Below are 24,531 nucleotides of genomic sequence, written 5' to 3' on the forward strand. Positions count from 1 at the left end.
CTCTGCGGAGCGACCCTTGCCGTTCCTCGGTGGTCTCCCATCCAAACACTAGCCAGGGCCGACCCTGCTTAGCTTCTGAGTTCCGACACGACCGGGCTAGCCTGGGCCATCCCGGTCAGGTCTGGGCAGCAGGCAGGGTCTCCAATCAGATGCGATTCTTTCAAACGCTTGTATTGAGTTTTGCTTTCTCCAGGCCCGCAATTGATGCCGCGGCACGCTCGGTACGCCCTGCGCCTCCGTGCTTATCTAATCGTTAATGAGTAGATTTTAGTACAAGTAGTTAAGACGCAGAAGACAAGAATGTAACAGTAGAAACAAAACAAGAGGATCGTTGGGAAGGACAAATTGACTAGCAGGCGCCGGTTGATAAGAGACGGGCTGGCCCGGGGCTGTCTCATGCGGGCGATCTGTCTCCTGGCTTCCCACAAGGATCCATTCTCGGCTCTGCCCATCTCTGTAGCCACAAGCTGGAGGAGGAGGAGGAAGAAGAGGAGGAGGAGGAGATGATTGGATCTATACCCTGCCCTTCCCTACCTGAAGAAGTCTCAGAACAGCTTACAGTCTCCTTTCCCTTCCTCTCCCCACAACAGATACCCTGTGAGGCAGGTGGGGCTGAGAGAGCTCTCTCGAGGACTGCTCTTGAGAGAACAGCACTGAGAGAACTTGTGACTGACCCAAAGTCACTCCAGCAGCTGCATCTGGAGGAGTAAGGAATCAAACCTGGTTTTCCCAGATTAGAGCCCGCGCTCTTGACCACTACACCAAACTGGCTTTCTTTGCTCCAAGCCCAGAATAGCCAATTTGTGGGTTCTCCGGGGCCACTTCATTATCCAGACTGATCTTGGAGATGTGAATATATTTTCCTACAAAAGTTGACTTCCTTAAGGATGGTGGGCCTTCTCCCTTGTGGCCTCTAGCCTCTGGAACTCCCTGCCACTGGAGACCTGGTTGGCCCCCTCACTGATGGCCTTTTGGAGATCTGTCAAAACTGTTCTTTCCCGAAGAACCTTGTGGAGGGGGGATGAGGCTAAACTGGATTGCATTTAGGCCTGGTTTTAAATTTATGTTGATGGGGGCGGTTGTATTGCTATTAGGTTGTCTGTTCTTCAAATTCTGAGTGTAGGCCGGGGTTCCCAACCTTTTTGAGCCTGTGGGCACCTTTATAATTCTGACACAGTGCCGTTATATTTCTGCACCTTGTTCAGGAGGTGGAGCCAACCACAAAATGTCAGGGAACACGGTTATGTGTAGCTGTCATAGTAACTCTTCGACATTTGAGGAAGAAGCTCTGTTTACACTCTGAGAGCCAGTTTGGTGTTGGGGTTTAGAGCAGCAGACTCTCATCTGGGAGAACCGGGCTTGATTCCCCACTCCTCCACATGCAGCTGCTGGTGTGACCTTGAGTCAGTCACAAGTGCTTTCAGAGCTGTTCTTGAAAGAGCAGTTCTCGAAAGAGCTCTCTCAGCCCCACCTACCTCACAGGGTGTCTGCTGTGGGGAGGGGAAGGGAGAGATTGTAAGCCGCTCTGAGACTTTGAGTGAAGGGCGGGGTATAAATCCAGTCTCCTCCTCCTCCTCTTCCTGGATGCCTTTTAATCTGCACAGGGAAGTGAAACCATGCTGGACACAAGTACCACCAACACTTGCTGGGTGCTGGGACTTAGAGCTTGTTCGAGGGCTGCTGCTTGTTGATCCTCACTTAGAATCATAGAATTATAGAATGTTCGAGTTGGAAGGGACCTTGCAGGTCATCTAGTCCAACCCCCTGCACTCTGCAGGAGCATAGCTGAAAGATACCTACATACCTACAACATACCCGAAATATGGTCATCCAGCCTCCGCTTGAAAATGTCCAGCGAAGGAGCATCCACCCACCACCTCCCGAGGCAGACTCTTCCACTGCTCAACCACTCTGACAGTTAGGAAGTTTCTCCTGATATTTATCTGGTAACTACTCCCTTGTAATTTCCACCCATTCGATCTAGTCTTGCAACCCGGAGCAAGTGTTGTTGTTTGCTTGCCGGCAGAGGGCTTTTGAAGTAGGGGGGCAGGGTATAATTGTATTTGATAAATGAAGAACTTCAGTGTAGAACAGCGGGTGCTTTCTCACCGTAAAGGGCTTGGCAGTTATGGAGAACATGTCATGGCCAGCTACTTTGGACCTCGGTGGTCAAGCACGGGTTTGGCATTCAGAAGGTCCTCCTCCTCTCAGTCCCTGGTATCTCCAGTTCCAAGGGTCTCCACAGTGTTGGGAACAACCTGGTCCTGGAGGAGAAAGTCCGCAAAAAGCTGCAGCTGGTTGGAGAATTACCACTGTGGTCTTCATGGACCAAGCATCTGACTTGGTATAGGGCTGCTTCCTTTGTGCTGAGTCGTTGCACATAAAATCAAAGACAAAATGTTAACATTAAGAGCTTAAGAAGAGCCCTGCTGGATCAGGCCAGTGATGCATCAAGTCCATCACCCTCTTTTACACAACCGTGGAGGATCAACAAAGAGACCATAACAAGAGCTCTGCTGGATCAGACCAGTGGTCCATCTAGTCCAGCATCCTGTTTCTCATGGTGGCCAACCAGTTTCTCTGGAGAGCCAACAACAGGGCAGAGAGGCTGAGGCCTTCCCCTGATGAGAACATAAGAAGAGCCCTGCTGGATCAGACCAGGGAAGGTCCATCTAGTCCAGCATCCTGTCTTACACGGTGGCCAACTGGAGGGCCAATAACAGGGCATGGAGGCCGAGGCCTTCCCCTGAGAAGAACATCAGAAGAGCCCTGCTGGATCACATCAGTGAAGGTCCATCTAGTCCTGCATCCAGTCTCACATGGTAACCAACCAGTTCCTCTGGCGGGCCAATAACAGGGCAGAGAGGCCAAGGCCTTCCCCTGAGAAGAACGTCAGAAGAGCCCTGCTGGATCCGACCAGTGGTCCATCTATTCCAGCATCGTGTCTCACCCAGTGGCCAACCAGTTCCTCTGGAGGGCCAACAACAGGGCATAAAGCCCAAGACCTTCAAAAGAACATCAAAAGAGCCCTGCTTGATCGGACCGGGGTCCATCCAGTCCAGCATCCTGTCTCACACACTGGCCAACCAGTTCCTCTAGAGGTCCAATAAACAGGCAAGAGAGGCCGAGGTCTTCCCCTGATGTTGCCTCTGGTATTCAGCGGTTTGCTGCCTGTGAATGTGGAGATTCCCTCTCATCACCCTGGCTAGTTGCCACTGATAGACCTGTCCTCCGTGAATCTGTCGAATCCCCTTTTAAAGCCATCCAGTCCAGTTACCTTTATTGGCATGTAACCCTTGCAAACCCATATACTAAAAAAAAAGCAACAACCACAGCATAGAATAATATCTGCAAAATACAGAAACAAGGAATTACCAAGTAAGTATACCCATCAATTAAATAAAGGGTGAATAGAAATGGCACCAAAAAGAAATTTAGCAACAGTTTCCGTTATCTCAAAATGGATTATCAAAAAGAATGAGGATCTTTAGGCAATCAGGATATTCTTCTAGTTGAGCCAGAGTAAAATTTAGAAATTTCAGTTGTAGTGCATGGTAGAAGGGGCACTGAAACAAGACATGGGAAATCATCTCGATATTATCATTTGTGTATGGGCAACATCTGTCAGAAAAGGGCACACCTTGAAAGCGGCCAGATAATAAGGCCGAAGGTAATACACTGACTCTTGCCAAAGAGAGGGCTCTACGGAGTTTGGGGGTGTGGAATTGGTACAGGTAAGAGGCAGCTTGGCTGAATTTAGGAGACATTCCAAAATACAGGGGTGAACAGGTTTTATTAGCGAAAGCCATCCATACCTGTGGCCATCACTACATCCTCTGGCAATGAATTCCACAAATTCAGTTACTCCTTGAGCAAAGGAGTATTAAATTGCCTCTCTCGTTTTTGCAACTCAGAGATAAAAATTTTTCCTTTGCTGAGCAGTGACTCACAAAAGCTCCTCCCCTGCCACAATCTTTCCTAGTCTTGAAGGTGCAACTAGGTCTTTGCTCTTTTCTGCTGCTAGAGGAAGATCCCCTTCTCTTGTATCGATGGTGCCTTACAACTCATGGGCCTGTTGTTCTCCAGCGCCACATTCTGAGTCTTTGACAGTCCCCGGTGGTCCCCTGTAAGTAGGTCGGCCTCTCTCTGCCCTCGGAACTGTTCTTCCCAGGTGTCATTTCGTAGGAAAAGAGGTGCAGGCACTCATTAGCATAACTCATTTGCATATGCCACACCCCCTGACATCACCGGAAGTGTGTCAGAAGGCAACACCCACCTCTCAGGCTCCACTGGACTGTTTTGGATTCCTAGCTATTGGGGGAGGGGGGAGAAGGTGCAGATCTGCCCTAGTTGGTGTTTCTTGATTCTTCCAATATTTGGCATATAATATCCTTGCCGCAATTTTTGCTAGTCTTGAAGGTGCAACTAGGTCTTTGCTCTTTTCTGCTGCTAGAGGAAGATCCCCTTCTCTTGTATCGATGGTACCTTACAACTCATGGGCCTGTTGGTCTCCAGCGCCACATTCTGAGTCTTTGACAGTCCCCGGTGGTCCCCTGTAAGTAGGTCGGCCTCTCTCTGCCCTCGGAACTGTTCTTCCCAGGTGTCATTTCGTAGGAAAAGAGGTGCAGGCACTCATTAGCATAACTCATTTGCATATGCCACACCCCCTGACATCACCGGAAGTGTGTCAGAAGGCAACACCCACCTCTCAGGCTCCACTGGACTGTTTTAGATTCCTAGCTATTGGGGGAGGGGGGAGAAGGTGCAGATCTGCCCTCACAGAGGAGGGAGAGCTTGTACCTGAATAAAACTTGGTCTTAAAGGTGCCACTGGACTGTTTTGGACCAGGGGGCTGGGTGGGCTCTGCAACTTACCTGGCTGCTTCTTGCTCTGACTGAGGGCTGCTGGGAGCAGGGGGTGGGGCTTGTTGCATGTGCCTGCCCCCTGGGCTCCTTACTGCCGGAGCTCCGCTCCTGTGCGCTCCTGCAGGAAATGACCCCTGGTTCTTCCCACCGCTATTCAGCTATGGAAGAGGATTTTGCATCGTGCAGAGAAAACAAAGAGAACGACTCCGCGTTTGGTGATGAATGTGGAACATCTATTGAAGGCTTGTCAAAGCTAATTTTTCGGGCATCTGTCTCTGGATTGTGACAAATGAATTTTCGTACAGGTGGTGAGGAAGTCACGGAGGATTCAGAGAGAGAGAGAGAAATAATTACAGCTGTATATTGATCTATCAATCTCGCCATAGATTCCTGTTCCTTTTTTTTTGTTTTTGTTTTTGTTCGTTTGAACAAAGGGGAAAGGAAGCTACAGCATGTAATTTCTCCAGGTCCTACATCCCTGAAAAATAATTAGGCTCCGTTCAGCAGTCGGGGCTCCCCTTCGCAAAGGCCCCGCGGCAGGCGAGGGGATAGCGGGAGCCAGCCAGACGGAAACCTTTGGCGCTCATTTATTCTACCCACCTTTTTGCTTTCCCACTGCGTCCTTCCATGTTTGGAGGAGTCAAGCTGTATTGTCGAGAAGCACGAACAGCTTGGTTTCATTAAACGAAGGACTGGAAGTTCAACTGACTAAGCGCAGAACGACACGGCCAGGAAGTAGAAGTGTGGAAACTTCCCGAAGGAAAGTTTCCAGACACCCTGTGAGGCAGGTGGGGCTGAGAGAGCTCTGACAGAAACTGCTCTTTTTCAAGAACAGCTCTTATCAGAACTACGGCTCGCCCAAGGTCATCCAGCAGGTGCAAGTGGAGGAGTGGGGAATCAAACCCCTTTCTCCCAGATTAGAGTCCGCGAACTTAACCACTACACCAGACAGGCTCCCCTCACTCGCAAGAATCCTGTGAACTACATTTAGGCAACAGTTCTGAAAATCCCACCCACCCCCTGTCACAGAAGCCCAGTTCCCAGGCGACAGAGAAAGATGATAGAACCAGCTTCAAATCTGGAATGTGTCTTTAGGGAACCCCCTTTATCGCGTGTGCCTGGGTTCCTCCAACGTGCGTGGGGGAGGAAAGAAAATGCCGTGTTTCCTCCGGCCAGCTTCATCCACAATTCAGGGCTTGTAAGGAGCCGAATGTTTGCGGGTATTTTTTTAAAGCTGTCTTTTAAAAGATGGAGAGGCCGCCGTGTGAAATTGATGCTGTGAAATGCTGTCGTTTGAATGCATTAAAAGAAAACATGGATGCTCTCCGCTGGGCAATAATGGCAAACGAGTCCGGCGGCCGCGCATGCTGTGTCTCTCAGCTGTAACCTTTTGACTATAAAAAATGGTTAAAGACAGGATTTTGCTGAAGTCCATTCGGGGCACTGGAATTTTTCCCGTCTGGTTCGTTGCGCTGCTGAAGTGCTGTACCGAGGAAGACACGCTCAGTTTATTTATCGACTTCATTATACGCTGCCTTGCTTCTCAGTGGGACCTGAAGCAGCTGACGTCCTTCTCTCCTCCGTTTTATCCTCACAACAACCCTGTGAGGTATGTGAGGCTGAGAGCGTGTGACCGGCCCAAGGTCACCCAGCAGGCTTCAGTGGCAGAGCGGGGATTCGAACCTGGGTCTCCCGGATCCTAGTTCGACACTCTAACCAGCACATTATGCTGGCTGCCTTACTTGCTTTTTTTTGTCTCAGACTACCAGTGGCTTTTCTGCCAGAGTCGTAGCCGGTGTCCTCCTTTCCCAAACTATGTTTGTTGCTATTGATGAGCAACCCTTCTCATGATGAAACATTTGAATACTGTTGTCAGGTGCAGGGAGGCAGATGGTGACTGTTCTTGCAACTTGTGAGCACAGTTCTGGTCACCACACCTCAAAAAGGATATTATAGCATTGGAAAAAGTGCAGAAAAGGGCAACTAGAATGATAAAAGGGTTGGAACTCTTTCCCTAGGAAGAAACTATAGCTTGGAGAAACGACGGCTGAGGGGTGAAATGATTGAGGTTTACAAGACTGTGCGTGGGATAGAGCAGGTAGAGAAAGAGGTACTTTTCTCCCTTTCTCACAAGACAAGAACTCGTGGGCACTCCATGAAATTGCTGAGCGGTCGGGTTAGAACGGATAAAAGGAAGTACTTCTTCACCCAAAGAGTGATTAACACACGGAATTCACTGCCACAGGAGGGGGGGCGGCTACAAGCATGGACGGCTTCAAAAGGGAATTAGATAAGCATATGGAGCAGAGGTCCCTCAGTGGCTATTAGCCACAAGGTATAGATAGGGGCTCTGGGGCAAGGGATGCTCTGTCTTCTTGGTGCTTGGGGGGGGGCAACAGTGGGAGGGCTCCTAGTGTCCTGGCCCCACTGCCGGACCTCCTGAGGGCACCTGGTATTTTTGGCCCCTGTTTGACAGAGTGTTGGACTGGATGGGCCTTTGGCCTGATCCAACATTGGCTTCTCTTATGTTCTTATAGACTGATTCTGGTATTTACTCACAGATCTTTTGCGTCCCCAGGTACGTATCTCTGAGTACTTGGGTGTCAGAGACCAAAGGGATGGCCAGCTAAGCCAGCTCTGCGGTTTCCCCCATGCTCATTGTCCTCACTTGTAAATTCTTTCTTCTGCTCAGCACGTGTTTTGCTCCCCCTAGTGGTCGCTTCGATGTAACATCTCTGTATGTCCAGCATAAAAACAGAGATATGCGGAACACAAACTGGTGTCATATCGAATCGACCAGTAGAGGGAGCAAAACATGGAACAGGAAAAAACACACACCGAGAAACAGGACCTTACAAGCAAGGGTAATGAGAATGCACAAAAGCCTCCTGTGAATTTTTCTGAAGTGGACTCAAACAACCAGGGCTATTTTGGGGCAGGAACGCACAGGAACGGAGTTCCGGCTGGCTCCCGTGTTGGCCACGCCCAGCAGGAACTCATTAGCATAATAGGCCACACCCCACAGCAGAAACTCATTAGGATTGGCTACATTAGGGGTGTGTGGCCTATCATGCAAAGGAATTCCTGCTACAAAAAAGCCCTGGGTTTTGACAACAAACAAGGTAAACAGAATAAGAAGCAAAAGGTGGGTGTGGCTGGATAACCACACTTCTGGTAACACGGGGGTGCGGCCTAATGTGCTAATGAGCTGTGCTGGCAGGGGTGTGGCCTAATATGCTAATGAGTTTCTGGTGTTGGGTGTGGCCTATTATGCTAATGAGTTCCTGCTGGGATTTTTCTACAAAAAGAGCCCTGCAAACAACTAACTGTAACAGGATGTCTGTCTCTGGCCTTGCCCTGCTTATGAGCATCCAAAAGAGATCTGGCTCGATGACGGACACGGAAGCCAGGGTATAGGCAGTCAAACCCAGCAAGACATTCCGTGGTCTTATACTGATCCTTGTTGCCGTGATGTCTGGCTGTGCTTTATTTATATCTCTTTGTATGTGTCTTAGAATTTAGAGGGCATTGATTTGTGGTACGAGGCTTGTGCCTTATGTGTTATATCAGAAATATAATCAATCCTAGGGTATAATAGACTGTATTTCTCTTTACCTCCCACATCTTAAAATGCCCCTGGCATCAGTGCGGCTGTGAACTTCCTAAATCATTTGTGCCTTGAAAGGAGGCCTAGCTTCAAATGTTCCTTTAGTGCATCATCCCTAGATATACGTAATTTTTTTTAAAAGCTGCACAGGACGTGTGATCTGCTCTGACCGTTTCCTTGATTGAATAATCTTCTGAGCGGGATGGCGGGGCGGGCTGCAATTCCTCCGGGACCGCGTATTCCTGTTGGTGTCCCGATGAAGCTATCAGAAAGCAGGAGATGCGGCGTACCCACGGGAGCGTGTTTAATCCCACCTCTGGCCGAGTTCGGGTCTTTTGGAATCCTCACCGGCGTTTATCCTTTTTCTTAATCTAAGCGAAACGTGTGCCGGGCTGATAAAGAACTGCCGGATGTTGTACAGATTGCTAGCTTAAATGAACCTGGTTATCAGATCTCGCACCAGACCAAAGTGGCATTTTTCTGCACGGGGGGATGCTTAGCACATTTAAAACCACGCCTGCTCAATTTGCTGAGTCCTGTGTTTGCAGGGGATGTGGTGACTTAGTGGGAGGGCCTCTGCTTTGGATACAGAAAATCCCTGGTTCAATCCCAGGCATCTCCGGTTAGAAGAACCGGTAGTAGTTAACTGTTGGCTGCAGCGGCACCTGAGTGGTGTCATCCACATAGAGGCACAAAATGCTCTGCATGTCCCCTCCGCTAGTGGCTCTGTGGCAGAGCATCTGCTTCTCATGCAGAAGCTCCCCAGTTCAATCCCTGGCATCTCCAGTTAAAAAAAGAAGAAGAAGAGAAGAGATTGGATTCATACCCCGTCCTTCACTTCCCAAAGGAGTCTCAGAGCAGCTTACAAACTCCTTTCCCTTCCCCTCCCCACAACAGACACCCTGTGAGGTAGGTGGGGCTGAGAGAGCTCTGACAGAAACTGCTCTTTTCCAAGGACAGCTCTTATCAGAGCTACGTCTGGCCCAAGGCCATCCAGCCAGGTGCAAGTGGAGGGGTGGGGAATCAAACCCGGTTCTCCCAGATTAGAGTCCGCGCACTTAACCACTACACCAAACTGGTAGTAGGTGATGTGAGCAACCTCTGCCTGAGACCTTGGAGAGCGGCTGACAGTCTGAGTAGGCGACCCTGGCCTTGATAGACCAAGGGTCTGACTCAGTATAAAGCAGACATTTAGGGAAGCTTTATAGCACAGTGGAAGAGCCTCTGCTTTGAATGCAGGAGGTCCCAAGTTCAATCCCAGGTATCACCGGTTAGAAAGACCAGACAGTGGGTGATGTGAAAGACCTTTGTCTTGAGATGCTGGAGAGCGGGTGCCAGTATGAGCAGGCAATACCGACTGTGATGGACCAGTGGCCTGATTCAGTACGAGGCAGTTTTGTGAGCCATTGCAACCCGCTAGAGGCTCGGCAACTCCTGCTTTTGCTCTGCAAGGCAGATGTCCCCCGGGTGGTTGGTCATACATAACTGATAGGCAGCAACCTGCTTCTCCGTTTTGAACAGTGTTCCCTCTAAGCTGAGTTAGTGTGAGCTCGCTTTGTCCTAGCTCAGGAGGGATGGCTTCAGAGCAAACTAATTCATGCAGTAGCCAAATCGCTCGCTCACAACTTTAATGCCGGTAGCCCACAAAGTAGATTTTTTGCTCACAAGACTCCACAGCTTAGAGGGGGTATTGGTTATGAACTGTGTACCCCAGAACCGGGAGCTGCAGTGGCTCAAGTGGTTAAGACGCTGAACTGCAGGCTATGTGGAAGGTCAGTAGTTCAGCAGTTCGAGACCCGGGTGCCGCATGATGGAGTGAGCTCCCATTTCTAGTTCCAGCTCCTGCCAACCTAGCAGTTTGAAAGCAAGAAATTGCAAGTAGAGAAATAGGCACCACTTCGGTGGGAAGGTAACAGAGTTCCGTGCGCCTTGGAGGTATTTGGGGGGGGGACGTGCAGATCTGTCCTCCCAGAGGAGGGAGAGCTTGTACCTGAATAAAACTTGGTCTTAAAGGTGCCACTGGACTGTTTTGGACCGGGGGGCTCTGCAACTTACCTGGCTGCTTCTTGCTCTGACTGAGGGCTGCTGGGAGTAGGGGGCGGGGCTTGTTGCATGTGCCCGCCCCCAGGCTCTTTACTGCCGGAGCTCCGCTCCTGTGTGCTCCTGCAGAAAATGACCCTTGCCAGAACTATGTTTAAAAAGTCCAGCTGCCTGCGGAAGAGAGGACTTGCACAGTGGAAGTTCTTTTTATTTCTTGGCACGATGTGATGCATTTTTCTTTCCTGGACGTCTTCCCCGGCCCTGCAGTGTGAACTGAGGTTGCCATCAGAGTTAATTAGAAGGAAGATTTGGGGGTAAAAATGGTCTGTTCACATCAAAGCGGAAGAGTGCTCCGAAGCTGCAGGCAGGCTTATTGAAATTCATGTTGTTATTTGTCGAGTCCATGGCTCATTTGTTTGTTCAGGATGTGCTACTGTGATTTCAGTGCCGCTTAAACCCCCTTTGTGCTAGAAACGCCGTTTCCTCTGTGCCAGTTTAGGCAAGAGGCAGCCCAAGGGCCGCCGCATGGAGGAAATTCAGCAATGGAGCCGTGTGTCTGAGCCAGCTGTTTGTGCCACTTTAATACTACCACCCCCATGATGCAGTCCAATGCCCAGTACTTAAATGTGTTTGGCTAGCCCGAGGACCACAAAAACCATGACTCATAGTAGCTGCAGAGGTTGGAAATCCATGACTGAGCCTCTGGATTTTCTCCCCCTAAGTTTTGTTTCAGCAGCTAAATATCAGGTACCCTGATTCAGAATAGGGCCCCAGCATGCGGTAGGGAGTTAATCCTTTCCCCTCTACTGTTCGCTCAACCTCAAAATGCCCCATCTGGTTGTTGCTACTAAGAAAAGGTGAGGCTGTGTATACAGTGTATAAGATAACATTAAGAAACCCTCCCCTAATGATGGCCCGAATCCATAAAAGTGGTATTTGATGGAGCAGGGCTACCAATGTGCCCCCCGGGCAAAGATTTCACCTCCCCCCCATATGAGCCTAATCTAAACCAAATACCATAATCTATAGTAATGGAACTATAGTAATGAAAGAATCAAGCTGTCAGTCATGGGAAATATTAATCCCCCCCCTTCTGTTCATAATATTAACAGAGGTTTGCCACTGTACTAGGTAAAGGTTTCCCTTGCTCAAAAGCCAGTCGAATCCAACTCTAGGGGGCGGTGCTCATCTCCGTTTCCAAGCTGAAGAGCCAGCGCTGTCTGAAGACTTCTCCGTGGTCATGTGGCTGGCATGACTAAATGCCAGGGCGCACAGAACACTGTTACCTTCCCACCGAAGTGGTACCTATTTATCTACTTGCCATTTCTTGCTTTGGAACTGCTAGGTTGGCAGGAGCTGGGGCCAGAGACAGGAACTCACTCCGTCACACGGCACTCGGGTCTTGAACTGCCGAACTACCAACCTTCCGGTCTGCAGCTCAGCGTCTTAACCTCGGAGCCACCGTGGTCCCTGCTACCGTACTACTATTAAGTATATTCTGTTGCCAAGCAGGACAGGGATGACAAGACTGGAGACCAAGGATTGAAAATTAATGGGGGGAGACACAGAAAAATTACATGGAGGGAGGGAGAAATGTATGAGAAAAGTGTGGAAAAGAGGGGGAGAAGTTAAGGAAAGGTTGTTTTATCTTGCTTCAGCACTCTAGAAGCAGAATTGGTTTTGTACCACACTCTTCACTACTTAGACCACTGTGGATTTGTTGGATTGGGTCCTGGGCATTGTAGTACCTTTGTTGGCAAGAGAAACAGGAGATGCCCTTATTGAAATGTCACACATTAGGGAGACTATCACGAGGACGCATCTTTTAAATCACCTGCAAGAGGCTATGCACACACGGTGCATTCTGGAAGGTTTGAGCATCTTAATAAATGCCAAACTATTGCCCTGGGAGGCGTTTGGGGTGGGGATTTGCATCCCTGCCTCTCTGCCTGTTTGCTAAGCATTCAAATTGACTCGATTGCAGGAGGCGGAATTCAAGGTGGGATCGGCCATTATGCTAAGTGCTTTGTAGGGCAGGGGCCCAGCCTGTAGCTTTAATTATCCGCAAATTGGTGCGATGCTTCCTATCGCCTGTAAGGTACTATCCACAGGCTGTTAAAGCAGTAATTCAAACCTTCCTTCTGCTAGGAACTCATCAGTCGGTTTATGGGAAGCCTCTGCACTCCTGTATGTACAACAGATGTGCTTCCAGGGGATATGCCTTCCAGTGTTCCCTCTAAGCTGAGTTACTGTGAGCTAGCTCACAGTTTTTTAGCCTCCAGTTCACAGATTTTTGTCTCAGCTCAGGACGGAGGGCTCCAGAGCCAACTAATTTACGCAGGAGCCAAATCACTCACTGACAGCTTTAAGGCCAGTAGCTCACCAAGTGGAATTTTTGTGCGCAAGACTCCACAGCTTAGAGGGAGCTACCTGCATTTGCAAACTAGGGCTTTCTCACACCGGGTTCTTCCTGCAGTTCTGCTTCTTAATTGCACGCGTTTTCCCTTTGCCAGTTGTCATTCTCCCATAGCTTCCCCCCCTCCCCGAGTTTTTACAGTCCTACCACCTTTGGTCTGAAAAAAACCACAGGAAAAACTCAAAGAAAAACCAGGAGAGCAGCACTATGTGTATGTGGGGTGGGGGTGGGGGTGGAAGGTGTGCAATGAAGAACATGAGCTGCAGCGAAAACCCGGCACAGTAAAGGCCCCTAACGATGCCACGGAAACTTGGCAACAAGCAATGTTCCCTCTAAGCCGTGGAGTCTTGTGAGCAAAAATTCTGCTCTGTGAGCTGCTGGCATTAAAGTTGTGAGCGAGCGATTTGGCTGCTGCATAAATTAGTTTGCTCTGGAGCCCCATCCTTCCTGAGCCAAGACAAAAATGTGTGAGCCGGAGTCTTAAAAACTATGAGCCTAGCTCACACTAACTCAGCTTAGAGGGAAGAGTGGCGACAAATAAGGGTGCTCTTCACGTGTTCCTGAGCATGTGGTTGATGCTGATGTTGACTCTGGGCTGATGTGCTTGATGCAAGGTTGACCCTCTCTCTTCGTGCATTGCTTGTACACTGATATATGGTATGTACAGGGTTGTTTTTGCAGCTTCAAGCTTTGCAGGGTGGGGATAACAGATCTGTGTCAGGTAGCCCTGTCATAGAACTGGAAGGGGGGGGGTGTGCACCGCCTCTTCTTCTTCCCAGCTCTTACCTGTCTAGCTTCTGGCTGTTATCTCTGGCCTGACCTTGTTGACTTTCTCAAGCTGCAAATTAACTTGCCTGGGAAACTTAACGGTTTGGACACTTGGCTGCTTGCCAGCTTCTGCTACCCCCCCCCCACAAAATGTTACACCCAGAAAATCTAGTTGGTCTCCATGGTACGACTGGATTCAAAACTGGCTATTCTACTGCGGACCGACATTTTTGTTGTTGTTCTTGTTGTTCAGTTGCACAGTCGAGTCCGACTCTCCGCGACCCCATGGACCACATCACGCCAGGCCCTCCTGTCTTCCGTCGTGCTCCAGAATTTGCTCAATTTCATGTTCGTTGCATTGATAACACTGTCTGACCAGCTCATCCTTTGCCGTCCCCGTCTTCTTTGACCTTCCATCTTTCCCAGCATCAGGGTCTTCTCCAGTGAGGGCTCCATTCTCATTGGGTGGCCAAAGTATTTGAGCTTCAGTTTCATTATCTGGCCTTCCAGGGAACAGTCAGGGTTGATTTCCTTTAGGATGGACTGATTTGATCTCCTTGCAGTCCAAGGGACTCTCAAGAGTCTTCTCCAGCACCATAGTTCAAAAGAATCTATTCTTCGGTGCTCGGCCTTCCTTATAGTCCAACTCTCACAGCCATACATGACTACTGGGAATACCATTGCTTTGATCATATGGACTTTTGTTGGCAGGGTGATGTCTCTACTTTTTATCATGCTGTTTAGGTTCGCCATCACTTTCCTCCCAAGGAGCAGGCGTCTTTTAATTTCATGGCTGCTGTCACAGTCTGCAGTGAAGGCGATTCTGTAAAGCTAATCTGTGCCTTTACTTTTCTCCAGGTATCCACTGCGATAGCATCTGTCCGCAGGGTCGCTGGGGACCGAACTGCTCCATCCCCTGCAACTGTGAGAATGGAGGATCCTGCTTCCCAGAGGATGGCACTTGCGAATGCGCGCCCGGTTACCGAGGGCCCATGTGTCAGAGAAGTAAGACCCTCCGCCTTCCTGCTCTCCTCTCTAGCTTCCATTCACACAAACACACACCCTTCCCATAATAGTTGCTGCCACGTTATCTGATTGTGTTTTTCTATTCTAAGGTGTCCATTTATTTATGTAGAACACAGTCTTGAGTCCAGCGGCACCTTGAAGACCAACAAGGTTTAAGAACATCAGAGAAGCCAATATTGGATCAGGCCAGTGGCCCGTCCAGTCCAACACTCTGTGTCACACAGTGGCCAGAAATACCAGGGGCCATCAGGAGGTCCAGCAGTGGGGCCAGGACACTAGAAGCCCTCCCACTCATCTAGTCCAGCATCCTGTCTCACACAGTGGCCAACCAGTTCCTCTGGAGGGCCGACAAGAGGGCAGAGAGGCCGAGGCCTTCATAAGAACATGAGAAGAGCCCTGCTGGGTCAGACCAGTGAGGGTCCATCTAGTCCAGCATCCTGTCTCACACAGTGGCCAACCAGTTCCTCTGGAGGGCCGACAAGAGGGCAGAGAGGCCGAGGCCTTCATAAGAACATGAGAAGAGCCCTGCTGGGTCAGACCAGTGAGGGTCCATCTAGTCCAGCATCCTGTCTCACACAGTGGCCAACCAGTTCCTCTGGAGGGCCGACAAGAGGGCAGAGAGGCCGAGGCCTTCATAAGAACATGAGAAGAGCCCTGCTGGGTCAGACCAGTGAGGGTCCATCTAGTCCAGCATCCTGTCTCACACAGTGGCCAACCAGTTCCTCTGGAGGGCCGACAAGAGGGCAGAGAGGCCGAGGCCTTCATAAGAACATGAGAAGAGCCCTGCTGGGTCAGACCAGTGAGGGTCCATCTAGTCCAGCATCCTGTCTCACACAGTGGCCAACCAGTTCCTCTGGAGGGCCGACAAGAGGGCAGAGAGGCCGAGGCCTTCATAAGAACATGAGAAGAGCCCTGCTGGGTCAGACCAGTGAGGGTCCATCTAGTCCAGCATCCTGTCTCACACAGTGGCCAACCAGTTCCTCTGGAGGGCCGACAAGAGGGCAGAGAGGCCGAGGCCTTCATAAGAACATGAGAAGAGCCCTGCTGGGTCAGACCAGTGAGGGTCCATCTAGTCCAGCATCCTGTCTCACACAGTGGCCAACCAGTTCCTCTGGAGGGCCGACAAGAGGGCAGAGAGGCCGAGGCCTTCATAAGAACATGAGAAGAGCCCTGCTGGGTCAGACCAGTGAGGGTCCATCTAGTCCAGCATCCTGTCTCACACAGTGGCCAACCAGTTCCTCTGGAGGGCCGACAAGAGGGCAGAGAGGCCGAGGCCTTCATAAGAACATGAGAAGAGCCCTGCTGGGTCAGACCAGTGAGGGTCCATCTAGTCCAGCATCCTGTCTCACACAGTGGCCAACCAGTTCCTCTGGAGGGCCGACAAGAGGGCAGAGAGGCCGAGGCCTTCATAAGAACATGAGAAGAGCCCTGCTGGGTCAGACCAGTGAGGGTCCATCTAGTCCAGCATCCTGTCTCACACAGTGGCCAACCAGTTCCTCTGGAGGGCCGACAAGAGGGCAGAGAGGCCGAGGCCTTCATAAGAACATGAGAAGAGCCCTGCTGGGTCAGACCAGTGAGGGTCCATCTAGTCCAGCATCCTGTCTCACACAGTGGCCAACCAGTTCCTCTGGAGGGCCGACAAGAGGGCAGAGAGGCCGAGGCCTTCATAAGAACATGAGAAGAGCCCTGCTGGGTCAGACCAGTGAGGGTCCATCTAGTCCAGCATCCTGTCTCACACAGTGGCCAACCAGTTCCTCTGGAGGGCCGACAAGAGGGCAGAGAGGCCGAGGCCTTCATAAGAACATGAGAAGAGCCCTGCTGGGTCAGACCAGTGAGGGTCCATCTAGTCCAGCATCCTGTCTCACACAGTGGCCAACCAGTTCCTCTGGAGGGCCGACAAGAGGGCAGAGAGGCCGAGGCCTTCATAAGAACATGAGAAGAGCCCTGCTGGGTCAGACCAGTGAGGGTCCATCTAGTCCAGCATCCTGTCTCACACAGTGGCCAACCAGTTCCTCTGGAGGGCCGACAAGAGGGCAGAGAGGCCGAGGCCTTCATAAGAACATGAGAAGAGCCCTGCTGGGTCAGACCAGTGAGGGTCCATCTAGTCCAGCATCCTGTCTCACACAGTGGCCAACCAGTTCCTCTGGAGGGCCGACAAGAGGGCAGAGAGGCCGAGGCCTTCATAAGAACATGAGAAGAGCCCTGCTGGGTCAGACCAGTGAGGGTCCATCTAGTCCAGCATCCTGTCTCACACAGTGGCCAACCAGTTCCTCTGGAGGGCCGACAAGAGGGCAGAGAGGCCGAGGCCTTCATAAGAACATGAGAAGAGCCCTGCTGGGTCAGACCAGTGAGGGTCCATCTAGTCCAGCATCCTGTCTCACACAGTGGCCAACCAGTTCCTCTGGAGGGCCGACAAGAGGGCAGAGAGGCCGAGGCCTTCATAAGAACATGAGAAGAGCCCTGCTGGGTCAGACCAGTGAGGGTCCATCTAGTCCAGCATCCTGTCTCACACAGTGGCCAACCAGTTCCTCTGGAGGGCCGACAAGAGGGCAGAGAGGCCGAGGCCTTCATAAGAACATGAGAAGAGCCCTGCTGGGTCAGACCAGTGAGGGTCCATCTAGTCCAGCATCCTGTCTCACACAGTGGCCAACCAGTTCCTCTGGAGGGCCGACAAGAGGGCAGAGAGGCCGAGGCCTTCATAAGAACATGAGAAGAGCCCTGCTGGGTCAGACCAGTGAGGGTCCATCTAGTCCAGCATCCTGTCTCACACAGTGGCCAACCAGTTCCTCTGGAGGGCCGACAAGAGGGCAGAGAGGCCGAGGCCTTCATAAGAACATGAGAAGAGCCCTGCTGGGTCAGACCAGTGAGGGTCCATCTAGTCCAGCATCCTGTCTCACACAGTGGCCAACCAGTTCCTCTGGAGGGCCGACAAGAGGGCAGAGAGGCCGAGGCCTTCATAAGAACATGAGAAGAGCCCTGCTGGGTCAGACCAGTGAGGGTCCATCTAGTCCAGCATCCTGTCTCACACAGTGGCCAACCAGTTCCTCTGGAGGGCCGACAAGAGGGCAGAGAGGCCGAGGCCTTCATAAGAACATGAGAAGAGCCCTGCTGGGTCAGACCAGTGAGGGTCCATCTAGTCCAGCATCCTGTCTCACACAGTGGCCAACCAGTTCCTCTGGAGGGCCGACAAGAGGGCAGAGAGGCCGAGGCCTTCATAAGAACATGAGAAGAGCCCTGCTGGGTCAGACCAGTGAGGGTCCATCTAGTCCAGCATCCTGTCTCACACAGTGGCCAACCAGTTCCTCTGGAGGGCCGACAAGAGGGCAGAGAGGCCGAGGCCTTCATAAGAACATGAGAAGAGCCCTGCTGGGTCAGACCAGTGAGGGTCCATCTAGTCCAGCATCCTGTCTCACACAGTGGCCAACCAGTTCCTCTGGAGGGCCGACAAGAGGGCAGAGAGGCCGAGGCCTTCATAAGAACATGAGAAGAGCCCTGCTGGGTCAGACCAGTGAGGGTCCATCTAGTCCAGCATCCTGTCTCACACAGTGGCCAACCAGTTCCTCTGGAGGGCCGACAAGAGGGCAGAGAGGCCGAGGCCTTCATAAGAACATGAGAAGAGCCCTGCTGGGTCAGACCAGTGAGGGTCCATCTAGTCCAGCATCCTGTCTCACACAGTGGCCAACCAGTTCCTCTGGAGGGCCGACAAGAGGGCAGAGAGGCCGAGGCCTTCATAAGAACATGAGAAGAGCCCTGCTGGGTCAGACCAGTGAGGGTCCATCTAGTCCAGCATCCTGTCTCACACAGTGGCCAACCAGTTCCTCTGGAGGGCCGACAAGAGGGCAGAGAGGCCGAGGCCTTCCCCTGGGAAGAACATCAGAAGAGCTCTGCTGGATCCAACTAGTGAAGGTCCATCTAGTCCAGCATCCTGTCTCACACAAGTGGCCAACCATTCCCCCTGGAGGGCCAGCAACAGGGCACAGAGGCCGAGGCCTTCCCCTGAGGATAACCTCAGAAGAGCCCTGCTGGGTCAGACCAATGAGGGTCCCTCTAGTCCAGCCTCCCGCCTCACACGGGGGCCAGCCAGTTCCTCTGGAGGGCCAGCAACAGGGCAGAGAGGCCGAGGCTTTTCCCTAATGTTGTTTCCTGGCTCTAAAATTTTTATTCTTTTTTATTTTACTTCATTTATTCCTCCCCCTTTTCCCCCAGTGGGGACCCAGAGTGGCTTGCATTCTTCTCTGCGCCTCCATTTTATCCTCTTAACAACCCTGTGAGGTAGGCTAAGCTGAGGGAGTGTGGCTGGCCCAAGACCGCTCCTTGAGTTCCCATGGCAGAGTGGGGATTCAAACTCGGGCCTCTCAGATCCTAGTCAGACCCTCTGGCAATTGCACTGTGCTGGTTCTCGGTGGGAATCCTGCTCGTGTATCTTCCCGAGCAGTTGTGGGGGTAAAGAGCGGATAAAGCAGATTCTCCTTTTCAAGTATAAATCCTTACTGGTTTTATTTGTTAACGATGAGGACTGGTGACCTGACTTTTGCTTCTCCCCTGGTTGTATTTCAGTTTGCCCGCCTGGCTTCTACGGGCATCACTGCAGCCAGCCGTGCCCTCAGTGTATCCACAGCACCGTCCCGTGCCATTACGTTACTGGGCACTGCGACTGCCTGCCGGGGTTTTTCGGCCCGCTCTGCAACCAAGGTAGGACTCCCGAAGGGTCTCGCGGGCCTCAGGGGCCCATGTTGAGTTGCTCCTTATGGGTAATTGCCAGAAACCTGCAAGGTTCTAGAGAGCGGGGGGGGGGATCCTGTTTTACTTTATAGGCAAATGCAAAAAAAATTCAGATCACTTTCATGGAAGTATTTATTTAATTCTCTGATGTGTGTCTAAAAGCCAATGTACTGAATGGAGCGACTGATTGTCTCTTGTGCTCTGTGGACCGCGGTGGCTTATCTGTTCCTGTCTCAGAGCAGGAATCTATTATTGGAGCAGGTTCTGGGTGTAGCTTTTGCCGGCCTGTGCAAGTTTAAATTGCAGAGGTAGGGAAGGGATTGTTGGAGCCCTCCCAAACATAAAAATATAATCTTGTGCATACTAAAATTTTATTTTACCTCATTTATACCCCTCCTATCCCCCCAAAGTGGCTTCCGTTGTTCTCCTCTCCCGCATTTTATCCTCACAACAACCCTGCGAGGTAGATTGGGCTGAAAGCGAGTGACAGCCCGAGTTCTTCGGCAAGCTTTCCATGGCAGAGTGGAGATTCGAACCTGGAGGTCTCCTAGATCCTGTTTGGTGTTATGGTTAAGAGCGGCAGACTCTAATCTGGAGAACCGGGTTTGATTCTGCACTCCTCCACATGCAGCCAGCTGGGTGACCTTGGGCAAGTCACAGCTCTTCCAGAGCGCCCTCAGCCCAAAAAAATAAGTCTAGCTCGCCACCTAGTGGTGCATAACACTAAAAGGGCTAGAACTTAAGGCTGCCAGACAATCTTAGGGTCTCCAGGCTATACTACACGTATTGCCATACGATAATTATAGGGCTGCCAAGTGGGGGCGGGTGGCGGGTAAACCCCCACTTCAGAGGCCCGATTTCTGCCGCCGCAGAATCAGGCCCCGGGGGGAACTCCGCCCCCCGAAGCGCAGCGTGGCTGCGTCCACCAGAGATGACGCAACCACGTCGATCACGTTGGGGGCATGGCCCCAATCGTCGGAGAGAAAACTCTATGGTTTTCCCTCCGATGATCGGGGCCACGCTCTCAATGTGTTCGACATCGCACGTCACTTCCGGTGACATGCTGGCGGCGTGCGTGCGCGAAGCGTGTGCGCGCACATCAACGGAGAGCTCCCGGAGCCCAGCGAGGCTCCCCCACAAGTAGGGAAAATCAACTTGGCAACCCTAGATAATTATTATGTATTATTCCTAGATCCTAGTCTGAGACTAACTGATAAGCCGTGCTGACTTCCATCATGGAAGAAAAGCAAGCTACGAATGCAGAAAAAAGTAAATGATAAAACGTCTTTTCAGGTAGCCGTGTTTTGTTACGTGCACGAGGAGATCATGCGACACACACTGTTATTTCAGACAGAATCGTTTTAGAACCAGTTCCCTACCAGAATATATTTGTAATTTCAGACACAAACGCTTCTGTCCCGTTTAGGAAATGGGGCTGAAGCGTTTTACCTGTCAACCGCTTCCAAGTAGTCTTCAGTTTCCTCTCCTGGTTCCGATGCACTTTTCCCCGCCGTTTTTCGCCTGCGCAGTCCATCTCCGGCTTTTTTTTGGAACATTCACTTCATAGCGTTACAGCACTATAGCGCTATAATGGTATAACACAACAGCATTATATCAACCCCATTGGAATGCCTGGAGTGTTTTGTTATAGCGCTATAGCACTATAAAGCGAACGTTCAAAAAAAAAAAGCCAGAGATCACCCACGCGGGTGAAAAACGGTGGGGGGGAAGCAGTGCAGTCTGAAATGGCAAACCGTCTTTCCGATACGCCTGAGTGACAACACACGCATTTCGGCTTGTACCTGTGAATCGTGGTCAGGGAAAATCTGTTTTGGGCACCAGAGCTGAAAAGACCTCCCTAACAGCCCCTTTCAGAGAAAATTATTCTTGACAAGATTTTTTACCTCACCATTTCTGCTCCCCGCAGGGCCACCAAGGTGGCTGACTAGTTAAAACACAAATGAAAATCCCATCTTTAAAAATGTTAAAAACAACACGCAAATACATCAATAAAACAAGTTGAATCCGGAGTGGAAAATAAGTACAAAATATAAATAACAAGAGTTAAACACTGGAGTGGAAGGAGAGATTATACTAGTGTGTATCGTAAGAGGTGTGTTGTGCTGTGTTCTCCACACACATGTGGTAGATCGTAACGACCATAAAGGGCTAAAGTGTCTGTGGAATTCTGGAAACAGTTTTCTCCTCTCTCAGTCTATAGTGCAGGGGATCCCAGCCTAGTATCATAATGTCCCTGTATAAATCGATTTGAAATACTGTGTACAGTTCTGGTCACCACATCTCAAAAAGGATATCATAGCATTGGGAAAAGTGCAGAAGAGGGCAACTAGAATGATAGATGGGTCGGAGCACTTTCCCTATGAGGAAAGGTTAAAACGCTTGGGGCTCTTTAGCTTGGAGAAACGACGGCCGAGGGGTGACATGATCGAGGTTTATAAGATTATGCATGGGGTAGAGCAGGTCGAGAAAGAAGTCCTTTCCTCCCTTTCTCACAATACAAGAACTCGTGGGCACTCCATGAAATAGCTGAGCGGTCGGGTTAGAACGGATAAAAGGAAGTACTTCTTCACCCAAAGAGTGATTAACACATGGAATTCACTGCCACAGGAGGCGGTGGCAGCTACAAGCATGGACAGCTTCAAGAGGGAATTAGATAAGCATATGGAGCAGAAGTCCATCAGTGGCTCTTAGCCACAAGGTACAGATAGGGACTCTCAGTCTGAGGCAAGTGATGCTCTGTATTCTTGAGGCTTGGGGGTGGGGGCAACAGTGGGAGGGCTTCTAGTGTCCTGGCCCCACTGCTGGACCTCCTGATGGCCCCTGGTATTTTGGGCCACTGTGTGACACAGAGTGTTGGACTGGATGGGCCATTGGCCTGATCCAACATTGGCTTCACTTATGTTCATATATCTGGGGCAAGGGATGCTCTGTCTTCTTGGTGCTTGGGGGAGGGGGAACAGTGGGAGGGCTTCTAGTGTCCTGGCCCCACTGCTGGACCTCCTGATGGCCCCTGGTGTTTTTGGCCACTGTGTGACAGAGTGTTGGACTGGATGGGCCATTGGCCTGATCCAACATTGGCTTCTCTTATGTTCTTACGTTCTTATGAACACCTTTGCAATTCTATCATATCGTGATGAGCGCGTCCACAAAATGGCTGCCACCGCTCGCCTCAGCCACACCGCGAAGATCCTTGTGCTGCGGTGGTGGCTTCTGCTAACGCAGCGTCTTTAACAATCTGTGCAGCCAATCAGATCTCCAGTTCTTGCTGTGCAGAAGTTCCACTTTCTGAAAAGTCTTGGCGGGCACCAGGTCAGGGACCCTCACTACAGCGCCTCGGTGTTTGCAAAGATCCGGCTGGCGCTTCCTTGTTCCAAATCCAGTCACGTGCTCGGCTCCTCCAGCGTTCTGGCATTTTATTGCATGCCGATCTCTGAATGTTTTCTGCAAATAGATCGCACAGAGATTACTCTCGATGCAAACGCCCCGGTTAAGTCCTCAGCCTTAAAAAATAATAGTAGGGTTTTTTTAAAAAAGAAGGGAAATGTCAACTCCTGAATGGCTTGCTTTTCTTCCCCTGCAAGCTACAGACGAAGAGTCGGTATTTAGGCAAAATCATTAAACATCAACTAAATAGAAACATCTGTTTTCTTTTTCCCTTGAAGCTCACACCGCCAGGACGTATCCCAGTTAATACGGGGCCAAGGGAGCCTGTCTCTTTTAATGCGAAAACCTTGCTCAGTTTTCAAAGTCTGGAGCTGATCTAATTATCTCATTAAGAAAAACTCTGTTTTCTTGATTTCAATCTGTTGAGGGCCCCTGCTCTCCCTTTGAAATGTTGATCCACCCGGCAGAATTGCCATAAAATATTCATAGTCTAATTAAAGGCGGTGGGCGTTGCAATTTGTCATAATGTTGAAGCATAGGGTATGATACATACTTTTTATTTTTATTTTTTGGAAGGATGCAAGTTAATATTTTACTTTTGATAACTGCAACGCAAATATATATATATATATTTTTAAACTGCAGTTTGTGGCGCTGGGTACTCTTGCTGTTGTTGATATGCAGGATGTGTTTTCAGAACTAAGGAGCAGAAAGTCCAAATATATTTATTTATGCCCTATTTTTCTCCACAATGGGGACCCCAAAGCAACCTAACCGTTCTCCTATCCTCCCTTTTATTCTCACGCTAATCCTTTGAGGTAGTTTAGCCTGAGGGCAATCAAGATGGGTCACCCTGTGAGCAGGGTTCCCTCTTCAGCTGAATGAGTGTGAGCTAGCTCACCGTTTCTTTAGCCTCCAGCTCACACATTTTCGTCTTTGCTCAGGAAGGAGGGCTCCAGAGCAAACTAATGTATGCAGTAGCCAGATTGCTCACAACTTTAATGCCAGCAGCTCACAAAGTGGAATTTTTGTTCACAAGACTCCACAGCTTAGAGCCAGTTTGGTGTCGTGGTTAAGTGCGCGGACTCTAATCTGGGAGAACCGGGTTTGATTCCCCGCTCTCCACTCGCACCTGGCTGGATGACCTTGGGCAAGCCGCAGTTCTGGCATAGCTGTTCTAAAAAAAGAGCAGTTTCTCTCAGAGCTCTCTCAGCCCCACCTACCTCACAGGGTGTCTGTTGTGGGGAGGGGAAGGGAAAGGCGTTTGTAAGCCGTTCTGAGACTACCTTGGGTAGTGAAGGGCGGGGTATAAATCCAATCTCTTCTTCTTCTTCTTAGAGGGAGCATTGCCTGTGAGTCTGTCTGTAGCAGCAGAAAAGAGCAAGAGTCCAGAAGCACCTTAAAAGGTAAATGTTTCCCTTGCTCGAAAGCCAGTCGAATCCGACTCTAGGGTTGCGGTGCTCATCTCTGTTTCAAAGCCGAAGAGCCAGACGTTAGCCTGAGCATATGTGACTGGCCCAAGGTCAAGCAGCAAGCTTCCCTGGAAGAGTGAGCATTCGAACCTGGGTCTCCTAGATCCTAGTCAGCACTCTGACCACGACACCACGCTGGGCGCTTTTCTGAATAGAGGCTTTGCCTTGAGACAAAACTGCAGCTTTGGACGGGTGTTCGAGATTGAAAAG

The 24,531-nt window shown here is 50.6% G+C and overlaps 1 protein-coding gene across 1 annotated transcript in view; it reads left to right on the forward strand.

The window, feature by feature from the left end:
• Nucleotides 1-24,531, forward strand: part of LOC107122140 (multiple epidermal growth factor-like domains protein 11) — a gene marked incomplete at its 5' end in the record, with an annotated part of 115,159 nt that overhangs the window by 27,196 nt on the left and 63,432 nt on the right. Inside the window, 2 exons of the mRNA XM_015425174.1 lie at nt 14,555-14,701; nt 19,280-19,414. Of these exons, the coding sequence (XP_015280660.1) occupies nt 14,555-14,701; nt 19,280-19,414 (282 nt within the window). The remainder of the gene's footprint in view (nt 1-14,554; nt 14,702-19,279; nt 19,415-24,531) is intronic.

This window comes from Gekko japonicus, unplaced genomic scaffold (genome assembly GCF_001447785.1).
Source record: "Gekko japonicus isolate JY-2015 unplaced genomic scaffold, Gekko_japonicus_V1.1 scaffold3651, whole genome shotgun sequence".
Lineage (NCBI taxonomy): Eukaryota > Metazoa > Chordata > Lepidosauria > Squamata > Gekkonidae > Gekko > Gekko japonicus.